The sequence below is a fragment of the Electrona antarctica genome (assembly GCF_951216825.1).
Source record: "Electrona antarctica genome assembly, chromosome: 4".
Lineage (NCBI taxonomy): Eukaryota > Metazoa > Chordata > Actinopteri > Myctophiformes > Myctophidae > Electrona > Electrona antarctica.
In genome coordinates, this window is record NC_136809.1 from 16,571,415 (window position 1) to 16,593,736 (window position 22,322).

General features: G+C 41.4%; 1 protein-coding gene across 1 annotated transcript; it reads left to right on the forward strand.

The window, feature by feature from the left end:
• The first annotated feature begins 9,457 nt into the window (after positions 1–9,457).
• nansa (N-acetylneuraminic acid synthase a) lies at positions 9,458–17,466 on the forward strand. The gene is made up of 6 exons (XM_079499807.1): positions 9,458–9,775; positions 11,698–11,913; positions 13,563–13,662; positions 14,253–14,407; positions 14,893–15,159; positions 15,366–17,466. Exons 1-6 carry the CDS (start codon positions 9,644–9,646, stop codon positions 15,573–15,575), a joined length of 1,080 nt encoding a protein of 359 aa, XP_079355933.1. The 5' UTR covers positions 9,458–9,643; the 3' UTR covers positions 15,576–17,466.
• Positions 17,467–22,322: the final 4,856 nt, after the last annotated feature.

The window sequence follows — 22,322 nt, forward strand, 5'->3', positions numbered from 1 at the left end:
CTTGAATTCGTGTCATTTGTATCACACCATAATGCATGATTGGGGTTTTACCGACGGCCATTGAAGGCGATACGACTGGATAAATAATACTGAACTATTGTACATCTGTCTCCTGTATTACTGCTATCATTCCAATCCAACCTTCAAACCCTTCTGAAATTACATATGTTGATCCTTCCTCAGTTCCCCACCCGTCCTTTCTCTTCGATGTCTCCCTTTTGACCTGTCCATTCAAACTCTAGATGGGTCCACCCCTAAGTCATTAGCGCACCCGGCAAAACCTAGAGTTCTCAAAAAAAAATAAGGGTAAGGCCCGGTCCTAACTGGGCTGGCCCAAGGCCCCGTCTGGCCTTACTAATTATCACACAGTTTACGCCCTAGCCGGCCGAAAGCGTCAATTTAAAAAAGTAAATGACTGTCCTTATATGGGCATTCCCATTGTTTCAGCGCGACCTTACCCTTCTGTTGAGGTCGCTTCTCGCCTTCTTTACTTACTGGTTTGATAGCATAGTGTCAATCTTTCAACCAAACAAACCAACCGTGATGAACTGATTCACATTTCAGAAAAGAATAGGATGCAGAACACAAGGATGTTATCAAGACTTTATTAAACATATTTACACAAATAAGCGAATGTAACAAAATGATTAGGAATCGGTGACGTACTGTAGGGAAGTGAATTAAGAACCAATTGGATGATAAATCTTACAAACAGAAGCCAGGAGCACATGGGGGAGCACACTGTACATAAGGGGAGAGTACATAACAAGTATGAATGAATGTTCATTGTAATGTACGGCGGTCATACATGTCACCATTAGACTATTCTGATCCATAGAAGCTGGTTGGAGGCTCTGATAGATGGAATGTGGACCTGTGGTCTGACAGATGTAGAGGAGGGGAAGGAGAAAGTTCATTAGTCAAGTATACGTGTGCACACTATCCTAAATTAGTCCTATGCATTAAACCGTCTTAACTGTATGCAGTGGGAAGCTGTTGATCAACATCCAGGGAGGAGTTCCCAGAGACTGAGACATTTGACCAAGACTGAGCAGCGAACAGCAATTTTCACTATTCTTTTAAATCTAATGCAAGCATTTGACATTTTCTCCTGAAATACAATTAATGATAGCTTTTCATAATCGATTAGTTCAATTAGCTGTTGCACCCCTACTATAATGCAAAGACACAAAGGTTACACTGTACACAAGAACAATGAAAATCATAAGAAAACTCATAATACTCTTCAGTGGGGTTCCTGGACACTAAAGAATATATGCAAAACATGTTCATCTAACCGATAATATAAATGAAACGTATTTAGATTCACTTAATTTGTCACTTAAAAACCTCAGCACATAGTATAAAGTGCATAGTGTTATTGTGTCCTCTTTACTGTTGAGTCAGGTGAAATAATTCAGTGTGATTCCAAAGGTAATGTAGCTGCTACATGTGTGAGTGTGCGTTTGTGTGTGCATGTGCATATGTTTGTCTGATTCACTAACCTTGTTGTTTTTGTGTTATGACATCATAGTCATGATCACCCATAGTGGCTGGTTGGAGGCTCTGATAGATGCAGTCCGGACCTGTGGTCAGTTTCCACTTTACTGCACATCCTCCTTGAATATATGCAAAACATGTTCATCTAACCGATAATATAAATGAAACGTATTAAGATTCACTTCATTTGTCACTTTAAGATGTCACTTAAAAACCTCAGCACATAGTATAAAGTGCATAGTGTTATTGTGTCCTCTTTACTGTTGAGTCAGGTGAAATAATTCAGTGTGATTCCAAAGGGAATGTAGCTGCTACATGTGTGCGTGTGAGTTTGTGTGTGCATGTGCATATGTTTGTCTGATTCACTAACCTTGTTGTTTTTGTGTTATGACATCATAGTCATGATCACCCATAGTGGCTGGTTGGAGGCTCTGATAGATGCAGTCCGGACCTGTGGTCTGACATATAGGGGAGAGGGAGGAGAAAGTTTCATTAGTACAAGTACAAGTGCACATACCCAGAACTTTATTTATTTATTTAAGCTTTATTTAATCAGTAAAAAATGTAATATTTTAAAACATTTTTGAATAGTTCAAATAGTCGATCTACAAGCTCACAACGTGTCGATGTAGATAATCGACCCAACTCCATTTATATGAGGATCGACACCCACTAGGAAAATGGTTTAATTAAACTTTATTAAACAATACACACGTTACACCAGAACAAATAATGAAGAATCATAATACTCACTTCTCCATCATCTTCCGTGGTCTTCCTGGCACTGCCGATGATGTCCACTGGAAAATAAATGTGAAAGATGAGTAATTTGATTCTGTGTGAAAGAGGAAGCGTGTGTGTGTGTGTGTGTGTGTGTGTGTGTGTGTGTGTGTGTGTGTGTGTGTGTGTGTGTGTGTGTGTGTGTGTGTGTGTGTGTGTGTGTGTGTGTGTGTGTGTGTGTGTGTGTGTGTGTGTGTGTGTGTGTGTGTGTGTGTGTGTGTGTGACCTTGTGGTTTTCTGATCCTCTTTATGTAGAACATCAGCCCTGCCACCACAGTCACAGCAAGTGCAACAGTTAAACCAGCAAGCAAACCTAGAAGAGTGCATAATTGAGTTGCATCAGCACCCTCTGGTGGACAGTTTTGCAGACTTGAAAGTCTACAATATAAAGAGGGAACTGTATAGCATTAACCATGAATCAACATATTCCAACATTCCGAATACATCTTGAAAAGCATTTCATAACACTCAGGTAGCCTACAGTAGCCACTGTTTCACTTATCAAACCTTAACGGAAAAGCACTTTTATGTTGCATCTAAGGTTATTAGTAGCCTACACAGGTCAGTAGGGCATGCCACTGCAGCCATCTTCATGTTGTGGTAGCCTCACCCCATGTTCTTTGTAAGCAAGTTAAGTTTAATAATTAAAACAATCCATCATGCAGGGCATTTTAAAATTATGCAAATAATGTCGGAAGTAGGTACCGGTAGTAAAGTTTTCCATAATGTTAGTAGTTTAGTGATTATAGTCACCCCTTATAGCCAATTTCCTAAAAACGTGATGTTTAAACTAAGTGAATTATTGAAAAAAAGAAAAGAAGAAGCGCTACGTGGGTCCTTTATATGTAGAGAAAACTGTAGACAGGTGCTCTTTGGAGAGGGTTTCATATAGCAAAGCACAAGAGTTCTTAAAAATCAGGGTCAAGAGTTGACCGGGACAGGGTCAAGAGTTGACCCTTAATTGCAAAATCTTTGCATCACGGCTCAAGTAATAGTAAGAATATGAACGTCATACAGGTGATACCACCGTATCAAATGCTGTAGAAGCAGACTGTTTACACTGCCAGCCCACAAGGCTGTGGTGTGGAACACACACTGAAAAAGTGTACATATTCACCCATATACCTAACTGCTGCACTTTTGACCACAACCTGTTCTCTTCTGTTTTTACATGCACTATTTTACACACCCACGGTTACACTGACCTCAACCACATGGCCACAGACCCACAGTTTCCACTTTACTGCACATCGTCCTTGACAGCCTACAGTACAGTAAGTAAGTCGTCACGTTAGTAGGTCACACTCGACATTATTGTCTGTCTAAATATATCCCATCACTGTCTAAAGATTGAAAATATGTATCCAACACCATATCATCGCTGTTGGGCAGAAACCAGCTAATTTCATTTTTTACTAGCTAGCCCCTCCAATGGCTTTACGAAATTCTGTCATGTGGCAGCCAAGTCTATGGACTTTTTCATGTTTGTTTAGAGCCTAATTAAAAATAACCGGTCGCCAGCCAAGTCTATGGACTTTAATGTTTGTCTAGGGCAGTACATGTCAACGTAAGACATCATCTGGACGACACAATAAACTGACTCTCTTTGACTATGTGCTGTATTACAGGACACAAAGGATTTGAGTAAACAGATGACATACCAGTCCCTAAAGATGAGGAGGAGGATTCCTGAGACACGGTTGGTGTTGATACAATGGAGGTTGTTGTAGAAACATCAGGATGTTGAAGCGTAGATGCTGTAGTGGTCTTCTGAGGTGTTGTAATGGGAGAGGTCATCGTAGTTGTTTTAACGGTAGTGGTCCTCTTAGTTGTAACAACTACGGTCATCTCAGCTGTTGTAACGGGAGCTGGAAGCATGTTTGAAATAATACGAGTTCTATCAAGTAATTTTGCCACATCAATAATGTATAGTACTTTCAAGTTACGGAGAATAAAATATAGAACCCAGGAAATATTATAACTTACAGAGTAAACATGATGTACAGTTCATTGAAGCACAGTATAGTTACACACTTACCATCTTTTACATACAGGTGCACTTGTATATGTGAATCAGCCCAGAGTTCCCTCTGCAGTCCGCATATGTATTGTCCAGAGTCTGACTTCTTGAGTTTAGCGATGGATACTAATAAGTCTTTTCCTGAGTTTATCAAGCCTATCCTACCTTTTATTGTAGTTTTTCCAGATTCTGCCTTGATAATGTTGTCTATTCGGCATGGAACTTTACAGAGGGACTTTGTTGTATCCTCGGTGGACGTCCAGACATTCCATCTTGAGCAGGTGAAAGACACTTCACCTCCAACATGGCCGGTTATGGTGATAGGTGTTGTCTCCGCAATACTCAACACTACAGTATAAGAGATAATCATGGACACTCATAAATATGACACACAAACGTAATAATTGACAACATGATGTGAGGAGTGTATTTTTGCAGAAGGATTCTAGATGCTCCACAACAGTGGGAGGACAAAAGATGAGACAGACACTGAGAGCATCATACTGTACAGACACTCAGAGACAGAGACAACCACACAGCCAGAGAGACGAAAACAATTAGCAGAGGTCACTCACCACCAGAAAGCAAACAGTAAATGTAGACATTTCTCATGATGACAACGGTGAAGATGACTTGTCCAGTTCTGGTGGGAGACGATTAGAGACTAGCTCATATGGTACAGTGCATGGGTGTATGTTTCACTTTTACTTTGGGAGGAACACTACGGTATATTACAGTCAACTAAACCCAACCCCATTGTCCCTGAAACCCCCCTGTGATTTTTCACAAAAAAAGGGTCTGTCTTTATATTTGTAAATTGCAGCTATATAACGTAAGTAGGCCTATGTATTGTTTGATATCCTCAAATTTTCTATAAAAATATAGATATTTTTGTATTTGCATTTAAGTGTATATTTGTATGTCTTTAAATGTTCTGGTGAATTGAATATAGGACCCTTATGTAAACAACTAACAAGTCTTAGTGCTTTTTCTTTTTCTCTTAGCAGATTTTGTATTGACCTGTACTTTCGTTGAACTGTACCCATTCTACAAACTGTTAACCTAAATACTGTAGCCTACAAATCTGAGGTAACAAACATCAGATTATGAACACAAACACTGATCTCTTCTTAGAGATGTCAGCTGAAAGATGAAACATTTTCTTCTGTTATAAAGGATAGATAGATGTCTTTACAATCTGTCTTTACAAAATGCCATTTTATTAAGCTCTACTCTGTTCCTCTGCCCTCTACCACACACTTTTTGACACATCTACTGCAAATGAACTGCAGATGACTTGTCAAGTTCCGCTTGGAGAGGATATGTGACTGCAGGGCTGCAGGCTGCCTCATGTATGGTCGTAGCCCGTTTTAATCTAAGTAAATATAGGGAGAGACACTGTACTGTATAAGCAAACCCATCACTGTTACAAACACCCTGGGCTTTTCATAAATAAAAGTGACAGCCCACAACACAACAACAAACTTTAATAATAGACTAAGTTCCGACTGTAACCAACAGGACTAATTATAAATTGCTGTATTTTTTGAATTGCTGTCCTCAAATTGTCCATATAAAATAAATACATAAACAAAGACTTGAAGTACAGTTGTCCTACAGTCCAAAAGGCACCTAGTTAATTCAGTAGATTCTAACCACAGTGCATTTTAACACAATAACTTCATAATTATGTCTGTCCCCAGTATGATTTCTTCTTCTTGACAGATCAGCTGACAGAATTTCTTATGATGTTCAGTAAATGCCAATTTGTAATTGCTGACAGCTCAGCATTGCTGAACTCTTTGTTGTGTGATCGTAGCAATGTGTTCTGTTGTCTCAGGGCAGTGCCAGAGGCCCCAGAGCACAATGTGTTCTGTTGTCTCAGGGCAGTGCCAGAGTAGCCTGGCTAATAAGCCAGACTCAAATCATACTGTCGTGTGGTATTTGAGTCTGGAGATGCTGTGTATGGATCTTGTTTCCCGGGGGGCGGGTTCAAACATGTTCTCTTTGACGCAATTGGTCAGAGCTACTGTCAGTCAAAGGTCTCAAGCATTGAACGTCACTGTACCAAAGCCCGCCCATATTGCATAATGTGTCCCGATTGGCCACACCAGTTCTCTGGTGTAGGAAATGGGCGTACAATTGAGCCTCTCCAGACCGTAATCCGCCGACAGGCAATTCTTTTTTTGCCAACGGCTGATTCGGTCTGGCTTATTAGCCAGGCTAGTGCCAGAGGCCCCAGAGCAATGTGTTCTGTTGTCTCAGGGCAGTGCCAGAGGCCCCAGAGCGTTCTGTTGTCTCAGGGCAGTGCCAGAGGCCCCAGAGCGTTCTGTTGTCTCAGGGCAGTGCCAGAGGCCCCAGAGCACATGTTGTCTCAGGGCAGTGCCAGAGGCCCCAGAGCGTTCTGTTGTCTCAGGGCAGTGCCAGAGGCCCCAGAGCACAATGTGTTCTGTTGTGTCAGGGCAGTGCCAGAGGCCCCAGTGTGTTCTGTTGTCTCAGGGCAGTGCCAGAGGCCCCAGTGTGTTCTGTTGTCTCAGGGCAGTGCCAGAGGCCCCAGAGCGTTCTGTTGTCTCAGGGCAGTGCCAGAGGCCCCAGAGCACAATGTGTTCTGTTGTCTCAGGGCAGTGCCAGAGGCCCCAGAGCACAATGTGTTCTGTTGTCTCAGGGCAGTGTCAGAGGCCCCAGTGTGTTCTGTTGTCTCAGGGCAGTGCCAGAGGCCCCAGAGCGTTCTGTTGTCTCAGGGCAGTGCCAGAGGCCCCAGAGCACAATGTGTTCTGTTGTCTCAGGGCAGTGCCAGAGGCCCCAGAGCACAATGTGTTCTGTTGTCTCAGGGCAGTGCCAGAGGCCCCAGAGCAATGTGTTCTGTTGTCTCAGGGCAGTGCCAGAGGCCCCAGAGTGTTCTGTTGTCTCAGGGCAGTGCCAGAGGCCCCAGAGTGTTCTGTTGTCTCAGGGCAGTGCAGAGGCCCCAGAGTGTTCTGTTGTCTCAGGGCAGTGCCAGAGGCCCCAGAGCTGTTCTGTTGTCTCAGGGCAGTGCCAGAGGCCCCAGAGCACACAATGTGTTCTGTTGTCTCAGGGCAGTGCCAGAGGCCCCAGAGTGTTCTGTTGTCTCAGGGCAGTGCCAGAGGCCCCAGAGCACACAATGTGTTCTGTTGTCTCAGGGCAGTGCCAGAGGCCCCAGAGCACACAATCCTCACCCAGTCTCTGAAACAGGAAACACTGAACAGCGACATCAACATCAACCTGACCACAACAATTCTCACACTTCCGTTATCATTTCTTGTAAATTCTTGCAGCTTCAATAAAGGAATTGAATAAGTAGGCATATAGGCTACTTTGTTTCTCTCTTCTTTTTTAAGAATCATGCTCCCCCTAAACGAATGTCTACTTTGAACAAAGGTAGATGTCTTGTCAAATAATAATCATCAGCCAATGTTTTTTTTAATTAAGTTTCACAGTTTTAATTTGACCTCTATAGGCTATACACACATTCACACCCATTCATTGTTAACTTCACCTTGTGTCTCTGTCATATTGACTTTAAGATTCACAGACACTTTAGGTTAGAAGCCTAGCTTACAAAGTTATGTTTCACATTCTAGTGAGTGATACAAGCTTTTACAAAATGACCACTGTCTGACACAAAATGAATAGGCCTAATGTTCCTCACTGCTATCTTTAGATCGGTTACTTACTGGATTCTATGCTTTTTAATTTCAAACATATGTGGTATGTAATAGAATGTAACATGGGTGGTGTGTAATAGAAGTGATGGTAGCCTCAATCTTAATTGAGGTAATTATTATTTGACAGCAGATCATATTTTTTAGATCAAGTTGGTTGAAAAAGTCATTCACCAATAGATTCACAATATACAGTATGAGTTTCAAGCAGTTTCCTCACATTTGATTTCAGATGGGGCAGTGGTGGCCTAAAGATTAGAGCGCACTAACTATTACTAACTAGGGAAGTGAATGGTTGGTCACCCTCCTCACCCCTCCACGACCCTGCTGAAGTGCCCTTGAGCAAGGCACTGAACCCCCAACTGCTCTAGTGGAGCTGCTCAGTGGCCAACAATGGTAGGCTGTGGCTGTATTGGTCAGCTCATGTTTTCATGTCTGTCTGTGCGGGGCATTGCTGAAAATGTGCACTTGAGCTCCACAGCTACAATGTATAAAGGTACCAACTGTGTGTACGTACGTCTGTAATCCACATTACAACTCGAGAACCCCACCGATTTCAAATTCGACACACGCATCTTTCACACAGAGGTGACACAGAGGGGAATATTCTATGCAGTTTGACATTCGAGTAGTGTAGTCTATAATGGACAATCCTGTTTTGTTTTGTTTTTTGCGGCTTTCGCCTTTATTTTATATATTTATTTTTATAGAGGGACAGACTGACAGGAAATGGGGGAGAGAGATGGGGGAGTGACATGCAGTAAAGGCCGTCAGGATCGGAAGTCGAACCCGCGGCACACTGCCAGACTCTGACTACCGGCCAAGGTGCCTGGACCGCTGAGCCCAGGCCGATAATGGAAAATCTTGAACTGCATACGACAGTGGAGCTGGATGTTCTGACATCTGCATAGACTCCATATTTGGGCATGCCTGACAAAGAACTCCATATATGGGCATAAAAGGGACACAGATATAATAACTGGGTGGGGCATTCATTTCCAATTTGCATCGTTCCAAGTAGGCCCACTGGGCACCGCGCAGTAGGCCTACCCGTAAATTTAAAGAACCAAAACAAAATCAGAATAGGATGGCATTCGATTCCCCATAGCCATAGGCCCCCACCCCCACCTATATGTCTATGCTACCGGTATTGAAAACAAAGTTAAATCCAATTCTACCTTACTTTAGTTTAAAACATATGTTTTTATAGATACATAGACCGTAAAAAATAAGTTTTTTTTAATAATGGTCCATTTGAGCATGATTTGATATGAAACAAAAGATTTGCCTCTGAGTCAGAGGCAAATCTTTTGTTTCATATCAAATCATGCTCAAAATGGAGCAATGATTATTGAACGATCTTCGCACGCACGCACGCAGATTGTTTCCGTATCCGCTCTAGTCCGGATACGCAAACTGCAAAGTGGAAATTACATTTATGACGCACAGCGAACCAGCCAACCCGGCTGTGCGCTTGCTCTACGTAACGTTCCAGCTTCCTCCGGCATTTGGATGTATGGCAGCAGTTGCGTACAGTACAGTCCTTCTGTATCTCCCGTTGTCCACGTTACATTAGTACAGTAGCATTTAGGCTGTTTTATTACATTCCCTCACTGTTAATCTCTCTCCGTGTCGCAGCTGTGTATCTGTCTCTAGTGTCAGAATGCCGTTGAAGTTTGAACTGTGTCCTGGGAGGATGATCGGCGGGTCCAACCCGTGTTTCATCATAGCGGAGATCGGACAGAACCACCAGGGAGACATCGAGATAGCCAAGAAAATGATTAAGATGGCAAAGGTACAGATTTCAGAACAAGCACTCGGAATCTCGGATCTTTTGTCAACGTAGAAATACCACATAATAAGTATAACTATAGCTACTATGTTTAGGCTACTAGTAAAACCTTGCTTTCATATTTGTACTGGAGAGAAACGTGCAAATGTATTGGCAGGCATCCAAATGTAAATAATTTGTCATTGTGCAGAATGGCCCATTTCACTGAATCAGATTATTGCATTCAGATTATAACACTTTAATGTTGCAGCAGGTAAACGTAAACGTGGGTCTGATTTGAATGAATTTTATGTGCTTTACAAATTAGGCTTATCAGAGTTATAATGTGTGTTTTTCATTAATAAATACCGGTAATACAATTACAAGAAACTATAGTATCAAGTAGGCGTAAAAAAACCTCCAGTCATGTAAACACCTAAAAAAATACAAAAAGTACATCAAAATTGTAGCCTACTATATTTTTGAGTGGTGCAAACCACTACAACAACCAGCTTTGTCTGTATCTATGTGTCTATGTATGTGTGTACCTGTACGTGTGTGTACCTGTACGTGGGACCCACTAAAATGAGCACTATGGTTACTATGGTCACTGGCATTACGTCAGACCACAACTGATCAGGCTATATAAGACCTTGCACCACACAGTTCACATGACACGGGTGTGATTTTTTAATTACTTTCACCACTGCCAAAGGTACAGTAATCTGAACACAGTTAATGCCATTTCTTAGGTTTACTGCAACAATCAGCAAGGCTGGTATTCACTCACTTTCCTACTCAAGTAGAAATACTGTTACTTGACTTAAATATCACTCAAGTACAACATAAGAGTGTTTGCGTTGAAAATAACTCGTGTAAAAGCACAACATAATCTCCTTTGAAGACTGCAGCTCTCAAGTGGTGATATGCATGATTATGCAGTAGCCTAAACTGTGTGTTGATTTCAGAACTGCAACAGTTTGGCTGCACAACCTAGAAATTGTAGTCAAACTTGGGCTGGAAAAGGTTGATTGCTAATGCTAGCATATATTTCACAAGTGGTTGGGAACTATAGAACCACTGGGCTAGATTATTATTATGATTGTTGTTTTCAAAAGTGCAAATAAACACCTAGCCGCAATTTGCAACTCTAGATTTTTTTTACAATGGGATGAATCTAGAGTTGCAATACCCTCCATTGACTCCCCACTCATCCAATTTGGTTTGCGATCTGCTTGTCTTAAACGACGTTAAACTCACCAACATTGCAGCTGTAGTCCAAGCTTGAATTATCCTCTTTCAATCTGCCGAGCTTGTTTTTCATAAAAATCCACCGTAAACATGTTATAAGCTACTTTCTGTCAAGAAATTCTGTGCAGGTGATTCTTTTTCTGGAGTGGAGTGCTGGAGTTTGGAAGCACTCGTCGTATGTCACTGAACGGCTCTGCGTACCACCTGTTTCGAATTTGCACATAATGCAGGAGGCAGCAGCGCGACCCGTTAACAAAAACGAGTGCTTCCAAACTGCAACACTTAGAAAAATAATCACCTGCAGAGGATGTCTTGACAGAAAGTAGCTCATAACATCTCTACGGTGGATTTGTATGAAAAACAAGCTCGGCAGATTGAAAGAGGATAATTCAAGCTTGGACTACAGCTGCAATGTTGGTGAGTTTAACGTCGTTTAAGACAAGCAGATCGCAAACCAAATTGGATGAGTGGGGAGTCAATGGAGGGTATTGCAACTCTAGATTCATCCCATTATAAAAAAATCTAGCGTTGCAAATTGCGGCTAATAAACACCTATAAATCCTTTCACAAATTTGTATGTTTGTTTAGTAACATAAAAATGTATTACAACAATGCAATGCTTCCAGCTCCTTCACTGGTTTTCTGTACAGCTGTAATTCTCTTTCTCTGTCATCCTTTCTCATCCACCTGTACAGGACTGCGGTGCCGACTGTGCCAAGTTCCAGAAGAGCGAGCTGGACCACAAGTTCAACAAACAAGCCTTGGAGCGGCCTTACACCTCCAAGCACTCCTGGGGCAAAACCTACGGAGAGCACAAGCGCCATCTGGAGTTCAGCCATGAGCAGTACAGGGAGCTGCAGAAGTATGCCAAGGAGGTTGGCATCTTCTTCACCGCCTCAGGAATGGATGAGGTAATGGCATTTATTTTCTGTTTTACTTAAGGAGCCGTAGACGAGGTCAGGGAATGTGGAGCAGGGAGATAGAGAGGAGGAGTCATGCTGCAGTAACACCGTCTCATGACATTTCAAGGGCATGAACTGTTATCATTCTTGCACTCAGAAGTGTAGCGGCCGTTAGGAATGTTGCTCCTGCCCAGCCTAGCTGCTGAAAGATGGGGGTGAGAAAAAAATCTGCTACTCCTACGATGACAATAGATAAATTGGCTTCCCCATTCGCGCCTTTTACCAAGCTAAAAAAAAGCTGCCAGACTCGTTCAGTCTGAACAGCTGAATAAACATAGGAATGAAAGACCCTGGCTGGAATCTGGCTCCATGTCAATGGTCCATTGTGTGACCTGTACTGTAGTCTGTATAGGCATAGGTTATTGTCAGATGTCCTGAAGCAGTCCAAAAGAGAATGGATAATGGTCCTGGATTCATTAATTAAATTAGAGGTGACGTGACTTGCGAGTTGCGACTAGCCGACAGACTGACGTGTGTGCGTGTGAATTAATTAATGCATTTTTATTTGTGTGTCTTGTCATAAAGACCCACCCCTTACGGGATTATAATACCAAAAACATAAATAAAGAATATTACATTAACTTCCTGAACACAGAAACTACACAAAAAGAAAATATTTGGTTAATACTCAATAATCATATCTCATATGTTTAATTTTCCGTTTGTCCCAAGTATTCTGTAAGTGTGAATATCTTATGTTTGAAAATCCACACCAGTCTCTCTGCTTAACCATATCGGATCCAGGGCTCCACACCTACTTAACAATTTGTTATGCAATTTGTGATTAAAAAGGGCAGTATAGAATAAAGTTGAACCAATTCTCAATATAGTTTATATCACAGTACGTGCAAATCTGCTCTTCTTCTATTACTCCTCTCTACCTACCAGTCTCAAGGTGCAGGGGCAAGATGAACGGAGTTGGGCACATACTAGAGATCTTTGTCTTTTGGATAAAGGAGCACATACTTTTCACTAGCATAACAGCCTTTATCATAACAAATGTTCTCAGCTTTGGTTTATGCAATATATCATGTGACCATTTGTTCTGATATAAGCTATGAAGTGTAAATGGTGCATTTATATAGTGCTTTTATCCAAAGCACTTTACTTAGATTTACATTCACCCATCTGTACACACATTCACACACTGATGGCGGAGGAAACCATGCAAGGCACCAACCTGCACTTCGGGAGCAATTTGGGGTTCAGAGTCTTGCTCAAGGACTGCATTTGCCCATGCACCTTTTACCGATTCATCCCAGTTGAACATTTTCCTGGAAACTCTCCAGCTTATGTCAAACGGCTCCCATCCCATGTCTCCTGTTATTGCCAATACAGGAGTGAATTTATGTGTGCACGTGCGTGTGTGTGACTTACTACGAGTGACAGTCACAAGTTGACATGGAAACAGCTTAAATATAAAGTTAAAATGGTTTTGCTTAGACATTGGGATGGAGATAGTTATGTTCGAGGTTAAGGTCAAGATAAGGATCTGGTGGGTGGTTAGCCAATGAGGTTGTGTGACCTCAAACTTCCACATTCATAGAAATTGGGATACTGGTTCAGGAGGAATGACCTTAAAGTGTTGCTTTTCTCAGATGGCTGTGGAGTTTCTCCATGGGCTGAAGGTTCCTTTCTTCAAAGTGGGCTCTGGGGACACCAACAATTTCCCTTTACTGGAGAAGACAGCCAAGAAAGGTGAGGAGACAAAACCTCATAGGGTTGAATACTTTTATATAAATACTTTTTATGTTTTTATGTAAAGCATTTTGATTTTCCTCGTTTTGATTGCCTCGTTTTAGCACACTGTGTATTCATACTATATTTCAAAGATATTTTGCAACATTATTGACACAGCTTCCACAAGCTGGTTGTGTGATTTTATTATTATCATCTATTAATTTCCTTGGACCCACTTCCCATGTCGGTGTCAGAGCTGTGTCACCCTACAGTTTTTACAACTTTCTTATAATCCTTGTTTTCAGGTGATTTCTTTAGGCTGTTTCTTTGTCCTTTCTTCATTTAGCAGAGTGTAGAGAGACAGGAAGCTGAGGACAGAGAGACTGAACAACATGCAGCTCAAGCCTCCGACCACATTCAAACCATAAATGCAGCACTTCTGTGGTTGATGCATTTTCATCAGCTCAATGCTGAGTTCCCACGGAGAACTGCACTTTCAGTGTTGGGGTTAGATTTTGGGAGTTTGGACTAGAAATGCGGTTCTCTCTGGCTCTGTAAGTACATTCTATCAATCAGGCATTGCCACATAACTCTTGTCTGTGTGCCAGGCCGTCCCATGGTGGTATCCAGTGGAATGCAGTCCATGGACACCATGCGTCGGGTCTACCAGACGGTGAAGGAGCACAACAAAAACTTCACCATCCTGCAGTGCACCAGTGCCTACCCTCTGGAAGCAGAGGACGTCAACCTCCGAGTCATCGCGGTAAAGACGACAGAACACAATACAATTAAGCAATATTACACAAGGGTGTGCTTTACTGTGATTATATTGGCACGACAGTGACGCGGTCACGAACGAGGCGGAGCCCATGTTCCGCAAGCATCCCTGAACACTATACACAAAATACAGAGAGAGTCGGGTCTTGGTATTCAAGCCGAAAACGTTCTCCAATTTGAACGGCCCCTTATGGAGGGATGAAAGCACTTCATTATTAATTTAATTTATTCAGCAGTTTTTCCTCCCGACACGCCTTAAGAACAGTTCAAATGTCAGTCACTAGGTAGTATTGTATTTATTTTTATGTATTTATACAACGTAGGAGTTGAATGAATGATAAAATAAATTGAGGCCTCTCACAAAAAGTGGTGAGATATCATCTTTGGTTAGACATGCATATTTTCAACAGCTAAACTTTCCAGTGTGGAAAAGTATCATAACACACGTCTCCCTCCACTCTTCATATCCAGGAGTACCAGAAGGAGTTTCCCGATATTCCCATCGGATATTCTGGCCATGAGTCTGGGATTAGTATCTCAGTGGCCGCCGTAGCTCTGGGGGCAAAGGTCATCGAGCGCCACGTGACCTTAGACAAGACGTGGAAAGGAAGTGACCACGCAGCCTCCTTGGAGCCTGCAGAGCTGACAGAACTGGTCCGATCCATCCGATTGGTGGAGAGAGCCCTGGGGACTGGTGTCAAAACCATGCTCCCCTGTGAGAAGCCATGTCATGATAAGGTAAAGGATTGGAAGATCTGTTAAAACGTCCCAATTTAATAGTGAAATTTCTCTTTTCAGTTCTGTACAGTATTCTTTTCTTTTTAGAGATCACAGACCAATAAGAGTTCAATGGCATCTACAGTAAATAATACCTTAAAATTAAAACATTTCTCTCTCTTTCTCTCTCTCTCTCTCTCTCTCTCTCTCCCCCCCTCTCCCCCCAGCTGGGGAAGTCTATTGTTGCCAAGGTTCATATCCCCAAAAAAACTGTCCTGACTCTGGACATGCTGGCAGTGAAGGTGGCCGAGCCCAAGGGTGTCCCGCCGGAGGACATCTTCACGCTGGTCGGTAAGACCCTCATTGAAGACACAGAGGAGGACGAGAGCATCACGCCAGATGTGGTGGACAGCTACGGCAAGAAGGCCAAGTGCTGAGATCAGGTGGAATTAAAAAAAAGCCAGGGTGGGAAGTCATTGATGTAGTGCGGCTAAAATAACAATTTAGTTTCTCACATATGAAGAACCATTGTTGCATAATGTAGAGACGTGTACGGGACTCAGAAATGAGTACATTTTCACCGCAGTGTTCAGCCAAACGATGCATTTAACCACTTAAAACCTATACTTTATTGACCAGACTCTCCCAGGGTCTACTCTACACATTGTCCCCTCATTTTCTCCTTCTACACAAAGTCTCTTTGCCGAAAAGAATCGGATCTACAAGCTCCACGCACGCTGTGAGGTGTAGGTCTGTTGTTTTCTCCAAATGTTGGCCCATTATGTCATTCCCTGAATAGGTTCATATAGTGTTCAAGTGGTTAACTCTTAAACAGAATCAATTGCCATTGACATTATTTCAAATAAGATCATGGGACTGGTCTTATTAATTTATATTATGGACCTTAAAAGTGAGTGAAAGTCCAAATTTCAGGCCAGGTCATAAGACCAGTCTAACTATTTGTGTTTGATGTCAAGAGTCATCACATGATCTTTTCTCACGTGCTTTAAAGGGATAGTTCAGATTTTTCTAATTAATATATTATGCTGTATGAAATAGTTTCCATTAATATAGTGGTTGCAACTGTATTAATTGATGGTCCGAGTCCCGTGGTGGGAGTTCTGCTCTGGTTTTGGTCACAGGGGCCACGCAGTAAAAGTAAATTAATTCACAAAACTAACGTCATTTATATTGTTGACCTATTTCTAAAATATTAGCGCAACTTTCGTTCAACTTTGACCCCTCTATCACATGGAACTATTTTTTGGGCGTAGTGATATGGACACAAAATACATAGTTCTGTGTGATTGAGGGGTAAAAAATGAACGAAAGTTGCACTAATATTTTAGAAATAGGTCAACAATACAAATGACGTTAGTTTTAATGCATGGCCCCCTGTGCCCCCCACAAAATGTCCGGAACTACTTCATATTTCACCAAAACCAGATCAGAACTCCCACCACGGGACTCGGGCAATTAATTAATTCAGTTGCAACCACTATATTAATAGTATTTCAAGTATTTCATACAGCTTAAGTAAAAAAAAATCTGAACTATCCCTTTACCCGTGAGCCCCTTAGGCAGGATGCTTTACAGTGTCACATGACTCCTGATAACACTCACAATGTGGTGTCAGACTCTTAACCCATTAAGACCTGAGGCCGATTCTACAAATGCCTTCTAAACCAGTAGTTATCAAACTTTTTTGTAATTCAAAAAAATAAATTCAAACACTTTCAAGAATTTTCGAAAATGTTTAAAAATAGCAGATGTACATCTGTTAATTTTGAATAGCCAACGCAAAAATCTAAAAATAACACTTTCCCGGTTTTAATGGAAATACAATTGCTAGGTCTATTAAACACTTTTCTATTCCACAATGTTTACCCAAAACAAAGTTAAACGGATTGTTTTTCAATGTTGTCAGAAAGGGTCGTAGTTTGGTAGTTTTCATGAGGATAGGTTGATCATCATCCTGACAACTTCCCCCTTTCCAACTACAAATAGTTGTTCATCTGTTGTGTAAAGTGCCTGACTCAAAAGGAGTCATGAAATGGAATAGGAACGTACCTCCTCAATGTACTGTACTACGAGGGCTTGTAGTGCTTCATCATAACTGACATGTTTGTGACAGTTGATTTGTAGTTTGGTTTGTTTTCTTAACGTGGATTGGGAAATCCAGGGTGCCAATAATATTTGTTGCATCTTCATGTACGGAAAGGTCAGTATATGTTACAATAACAATGGAAAAACTGTTCACTACTGGTATTGTATACTAGACTAGAACGTGGATGGACCAAAAATTAAAATAATGTTTTTGCACCACTAGGTGGAGCTGTTGGTTGTTATTTCTTAGCTAAGAGTTTAGTCCCTTTTCAGTCATTTGGACACAGGCTGAACACTGCTAGGCATGTTGACTCATTGGTAGGGCTACAATTATTGATTATTTTCTTTTATCATCTTTTGATTAATGAAATAATCAAAGTGATTATATATATATATATATATATATATATATATATATATCCAAAAGAAGTGCCCAAATGGTTGGTATTCAACCCTTGCTTCGAGTTGCTTAGTGGATCATGCTGGTCACCAAACCTAGCCACATTTTGTTGTGGGATGGCATCCCATTCCTCAACCATGTTTTGTTGAAAGTCATCCAATGTGGTTGTCGTCCAAACTGATCCCACAAGTGTTCAAATTGGTTGAGGTCTGGACTCACGGCAAGCCATCCCATCCTCCACTCCCAAATTCTGGAGGTAGGCTACTCTGTGATGATCCTGGCTCTGTAGGGGTGAGCGTTGTCATCCTGGAGGATGGTGTTAGGTCCCAGATTCTGAAGATATGGGATCACCACTGGCTCCAGAATCTCATCCCGATATCTCACTGCATTTGAGATTTCTTTCAATGGTGACAACCTCAAGTTCTGTCTTGCCTGTGAGAGAGATACTGCCCCATATCATGCCAAGCTGTTGGCAGTTGCTTTTGGATCTTCAACCCGCAACTGAGTTCCCTAACACCTAGTGTAAAATTAATAAAGTGTAAAAATGGCCAATATGTGTTGTTTTAGTGGATCCAATCCACTAAGCAACAGTAGCAACTCAAAGCAAGGGTGAATACCTACCAATCTGTTGGCTTCCAAACTAGCTGACAATAACATTAACAATGGCAACATGATTTATTTTATTCGTTTTGAGCAATAAACTGATCAAGAGGTTATAAACAAAACATAATCAAAGGTACAGTAAGAGATCATTATTTACAGAAGTTTAATAAAGTCGGTGAAATCCAGTGTGCATCTAAAAAAGAATGTTAAGAATGTAATGTCTAACCAATAACCATATATAATTTATTCATTTTTAACCAACTTATTTAACTCCAACTCCCTCTGGAGTTGAAATTCTTTCACCTTTTAACAAATAAGAAATTTCAGCGGAGAAATGGATGAAGTAATTTCTGTTTTACTTTGTGGGAAATGTATCGACACATTGCTGGTGCCAAGCCTCTGCCCATTCAGCTGTGGATGCGCATGGAGAGGAGAGGAGTTGGTCAAATGTTCTTATTCTACGAGGGCAAAAACACTGGAGTGGTGGAGATAAAATAAAAACTTTATAATCACGCCCTGCTGATGAAATCTTAACTCATACTGCATCATACAGTGTCCAAAATAGGGATGCCAGGTTGAATGTGGATAATGTTTCAAAACAATGTCATGTCATCAATGTTATTAGGCTAACTAATAAATGAAAATACAAAATAACAAATCAGTATGAGCAAAATAATTTGAAAGAAAAGGAAGCAACCAAAGAAATAATGCGAAAGAAAGAAATATTTATATATCATCAGTACCACTGTAAAAAAAAAAAGTGAATTGCTGGGAAAAGCCATCTAAATTCAAGCACCCATTCATGAGCCTGCATGCGTTCTCCTTCAACCTGCCTTGGTTTCTCAAGCCCATTAACCATGTAGATATATATAGTACACTTTAGTTAGCGGAGGCTTTAGGGCGGCATTAAGCTGCTGCTGCTAACCTTACCTTCACACAGTTACATGAATATCCTTGTGACAAATCACATCTAACCTTCTCTGAGTGTAATGCAATTGGTACGTTTTTCTCAAATTAATTGATTGATTAATGACTCAAATAATGATTGTGCATCAGTGCAAATAGGTTTGATCTCCTCCAGTATTGATACAAGTAGCTTTGAAGAAATCTTTTTTTTCTTCTATTTTATTAATAATTCAGTATACCCTGTCTAATGAACATTAGGTAAGGTAATAAATAATACAACTGTCAGCTAATTTCTCTTGTCTAAACAGCCTGGCCACAGTAATGTAAATTACTGAACACCCTCTTTGAAACACCTAGCGAATGTTAGATAGATTGTGTTTTTTGTTTTGTTCATTTTTTTCTTCTCCATGACAGTAGATTTGTTTGACTTCAAGGTATACATGCAATGTCACAGTTATATGCTACACAGAAGGAGCGCTCGGTTGACTTGGGTGATTATAACAACCTTATCCAGTTGAGGACAGCACATATACTGTAAGTCCTATTATAGCAGCCACCACAGTGACCACACCCCCCAATCCAGATCTCCTACTCGGGTCAAACAGCCACCGACGAGTCACACATCTGACAACATAAACTCACACTGTAACATCCTAAGTGTTAATTAAACCCGAAAGCGAACCTTCGGGGACAGAGCGTTCAGTGTGGCAGCCCCCACCCTGTGGAACTCTCTTCCAATAGAGATTCGCCATGCTCCAACACTGGACTCTTTTAAGGCTGCCTTGAAAAGACACTTATTTTCTCAGGCTTATGGCATATAGTCTTTGATTGTTGTTGGTAATTTTGTAAAGCGTCCTTGGGTTCATGAAAGGCGCTATATAAATTCAAGCTATTATTATTATTATTAAACCCTGAGCATGTACAAATGGATACATTAACACAGACGAGTGTACCGTGTGTAGGGTTTTATACTTCATATACACATTATGTCATCAACATGGTAGATATTCAATTCAATTCAAAGGACAATCAAAACAAAATGTAATTGAAAGTGAGAGTATCCAATAGATCGATTTCTATGTACCGAGGTCACTCGATGCAGATACCCAGAATGATTAGTATTCTTTAAGGTTGTGTTCCATTTGATATCCTGTCACAGCAGCTCACAAATCCTGCTGCTGTTTGCACATTGTTGTACTTCGCCCAGCAGATATGGGAGGTTTTTGTCATTAGCCATGTTTTCAAACTCCTTGGAAGATTGTAATCTGTGGGAAGTATGTGTCTCTGATGTCTTAGTACAGTGGACAGACCGTTAGGAAATGTAGCTTGGTTTCCACTTAATTTAGTTTGCAGTGGGTGCATAGTCTGTCTTCTCTAGGGAGACAGGTCTGCCTATGACAGCTTTTCACGATCGCAAGACTGTGTTCACTAGTTTACTTTGCTTTTTGGATGCTTCTTTCCAATGTGTCAGATAGCTTTCCTTTTGCTGTTTTATCATTTGGCTTAATCCAATGAGTTTTCTATCTAGTGTCTCTGTTTGTGTTTGTGCACAGAGTTACAGGGCCAGCTGGCTGAGGGGGCATCTCTCTAGAGTTTCGGTCTGTGTGAGTGCCTTGTTATGGAGTGCATCTGGGACACTTTCTTTCAGGTGGTTGTAACATGTAAGTGCTCCCTTTTATTTTGAATATGAGTGGGTATCGTCCATTATTTGCTATTTTCTGCTGGATCTGGAGAATGCGTACAATGCATTTCTCTCAGGTTAGGTTGAGAGAGAGAGAAAAACAGAGGGAGACACAAATAAATGCACACTGCACAGTAACAACAATAATAACGGTAACAACAGTCAGCAGCCATAATCAATGAAACCTTCGATCCGCAGCCGGGCTGACTCCACTTTTTGTTAAGTGGTGACAAGTTGCTGACAACCCAACAATCATTCTATTACTTTTTGCTGCCCAAACATCCGATTGTGATGTTCAATTGCTATTGAACTTTAAAGCCAAATAGATTTAGATGAGTTCAACATCAGGGGCTTGCTAAAGCTTGTCTCACAGGGCAAGGTGATCGAGGCTCAAACAGAGATAATTTGCATGCAAAGTTGACGTGGCTGCAGGCACTACAGGAAAGGCCATGGGGGTTAGCAAAATTAGGAAGGTTCATCCTTTAGGATGCATAAAGATGCATTGCATGCAGTATCGATAAGATATCTTGTCAACCAATCAAACTGACTGACGTTGCCATTGTTCTATTTTCTATTGTTGATGCCAGTGGGGCAAAAATAAAAGGAGTTGTACAGTTAAAGTACATACATGTTGGTCTTGAATTGTTTCATAGATGCCACCTGTTCTCAATTTCCCCCACCCTTTCCACAGTGTGCTCTGATTTATCCCCTTGGAGACTGACATTGAGAGGGAGAGGGAGAGAGGGAGGCAAGGAGGTGGAGGTTAAAGTTCTAAAGAGGCATGTAAAAGGCAGGGAGGGAGAGAGAGGTGAAGGAGGAGCCATGCTCCTTGGCTTCTGACCTGGTGTCTTGAAGCTCCACCTCTGCTGAAGGGAGGAACATCGCACACAGCTTTTACCGTTCGGACCTTCTGATGAACCACTGAGCCTTTCAGCACTGGAATAACCCCCCCTGCACCACCCTGCACCGACCGGCCTGTGCTGCTTTACTTGCCCGCTGGATTCTCCACCGTACGACAGGAGCCTGCAAAGAGTGGTATGATGATGATATCTATATCTGCCTAAATATCTATTGCTTCTGCAATGCATGTATGATGTATCTGTAATGTGTAGTCACTGTAAGGTTTCAGGGAGTCATTTAGTCATTTTAAGGCCTTTAGGGTATTTATTTCAATAAGCGTAAGGATGCACATGGTTTAAGACTAAGTGAACTGTCTGCAGTATTTGTGAGTTTGTTAATTGGTAATCAACTGAAAGCTTTCTGTTTGGTGTCTCTCGTGTAGCCTATGCATATAATGGTCAGGTCCATATCACAGTGCTCAAAGAAATGTACCTTGTGTCTTACCTCCACCAAAACAAGATTCACACAGTACACATCTATTGGTCTTTGACTTTGTGCAGTGCAAGCAGTGTGCAGGCCCTGAAGCTAATCTACTGTAAGTACATCTTCTCAGGCCCTATAATGAGCTTTTCACTTATCAGGGGCAGC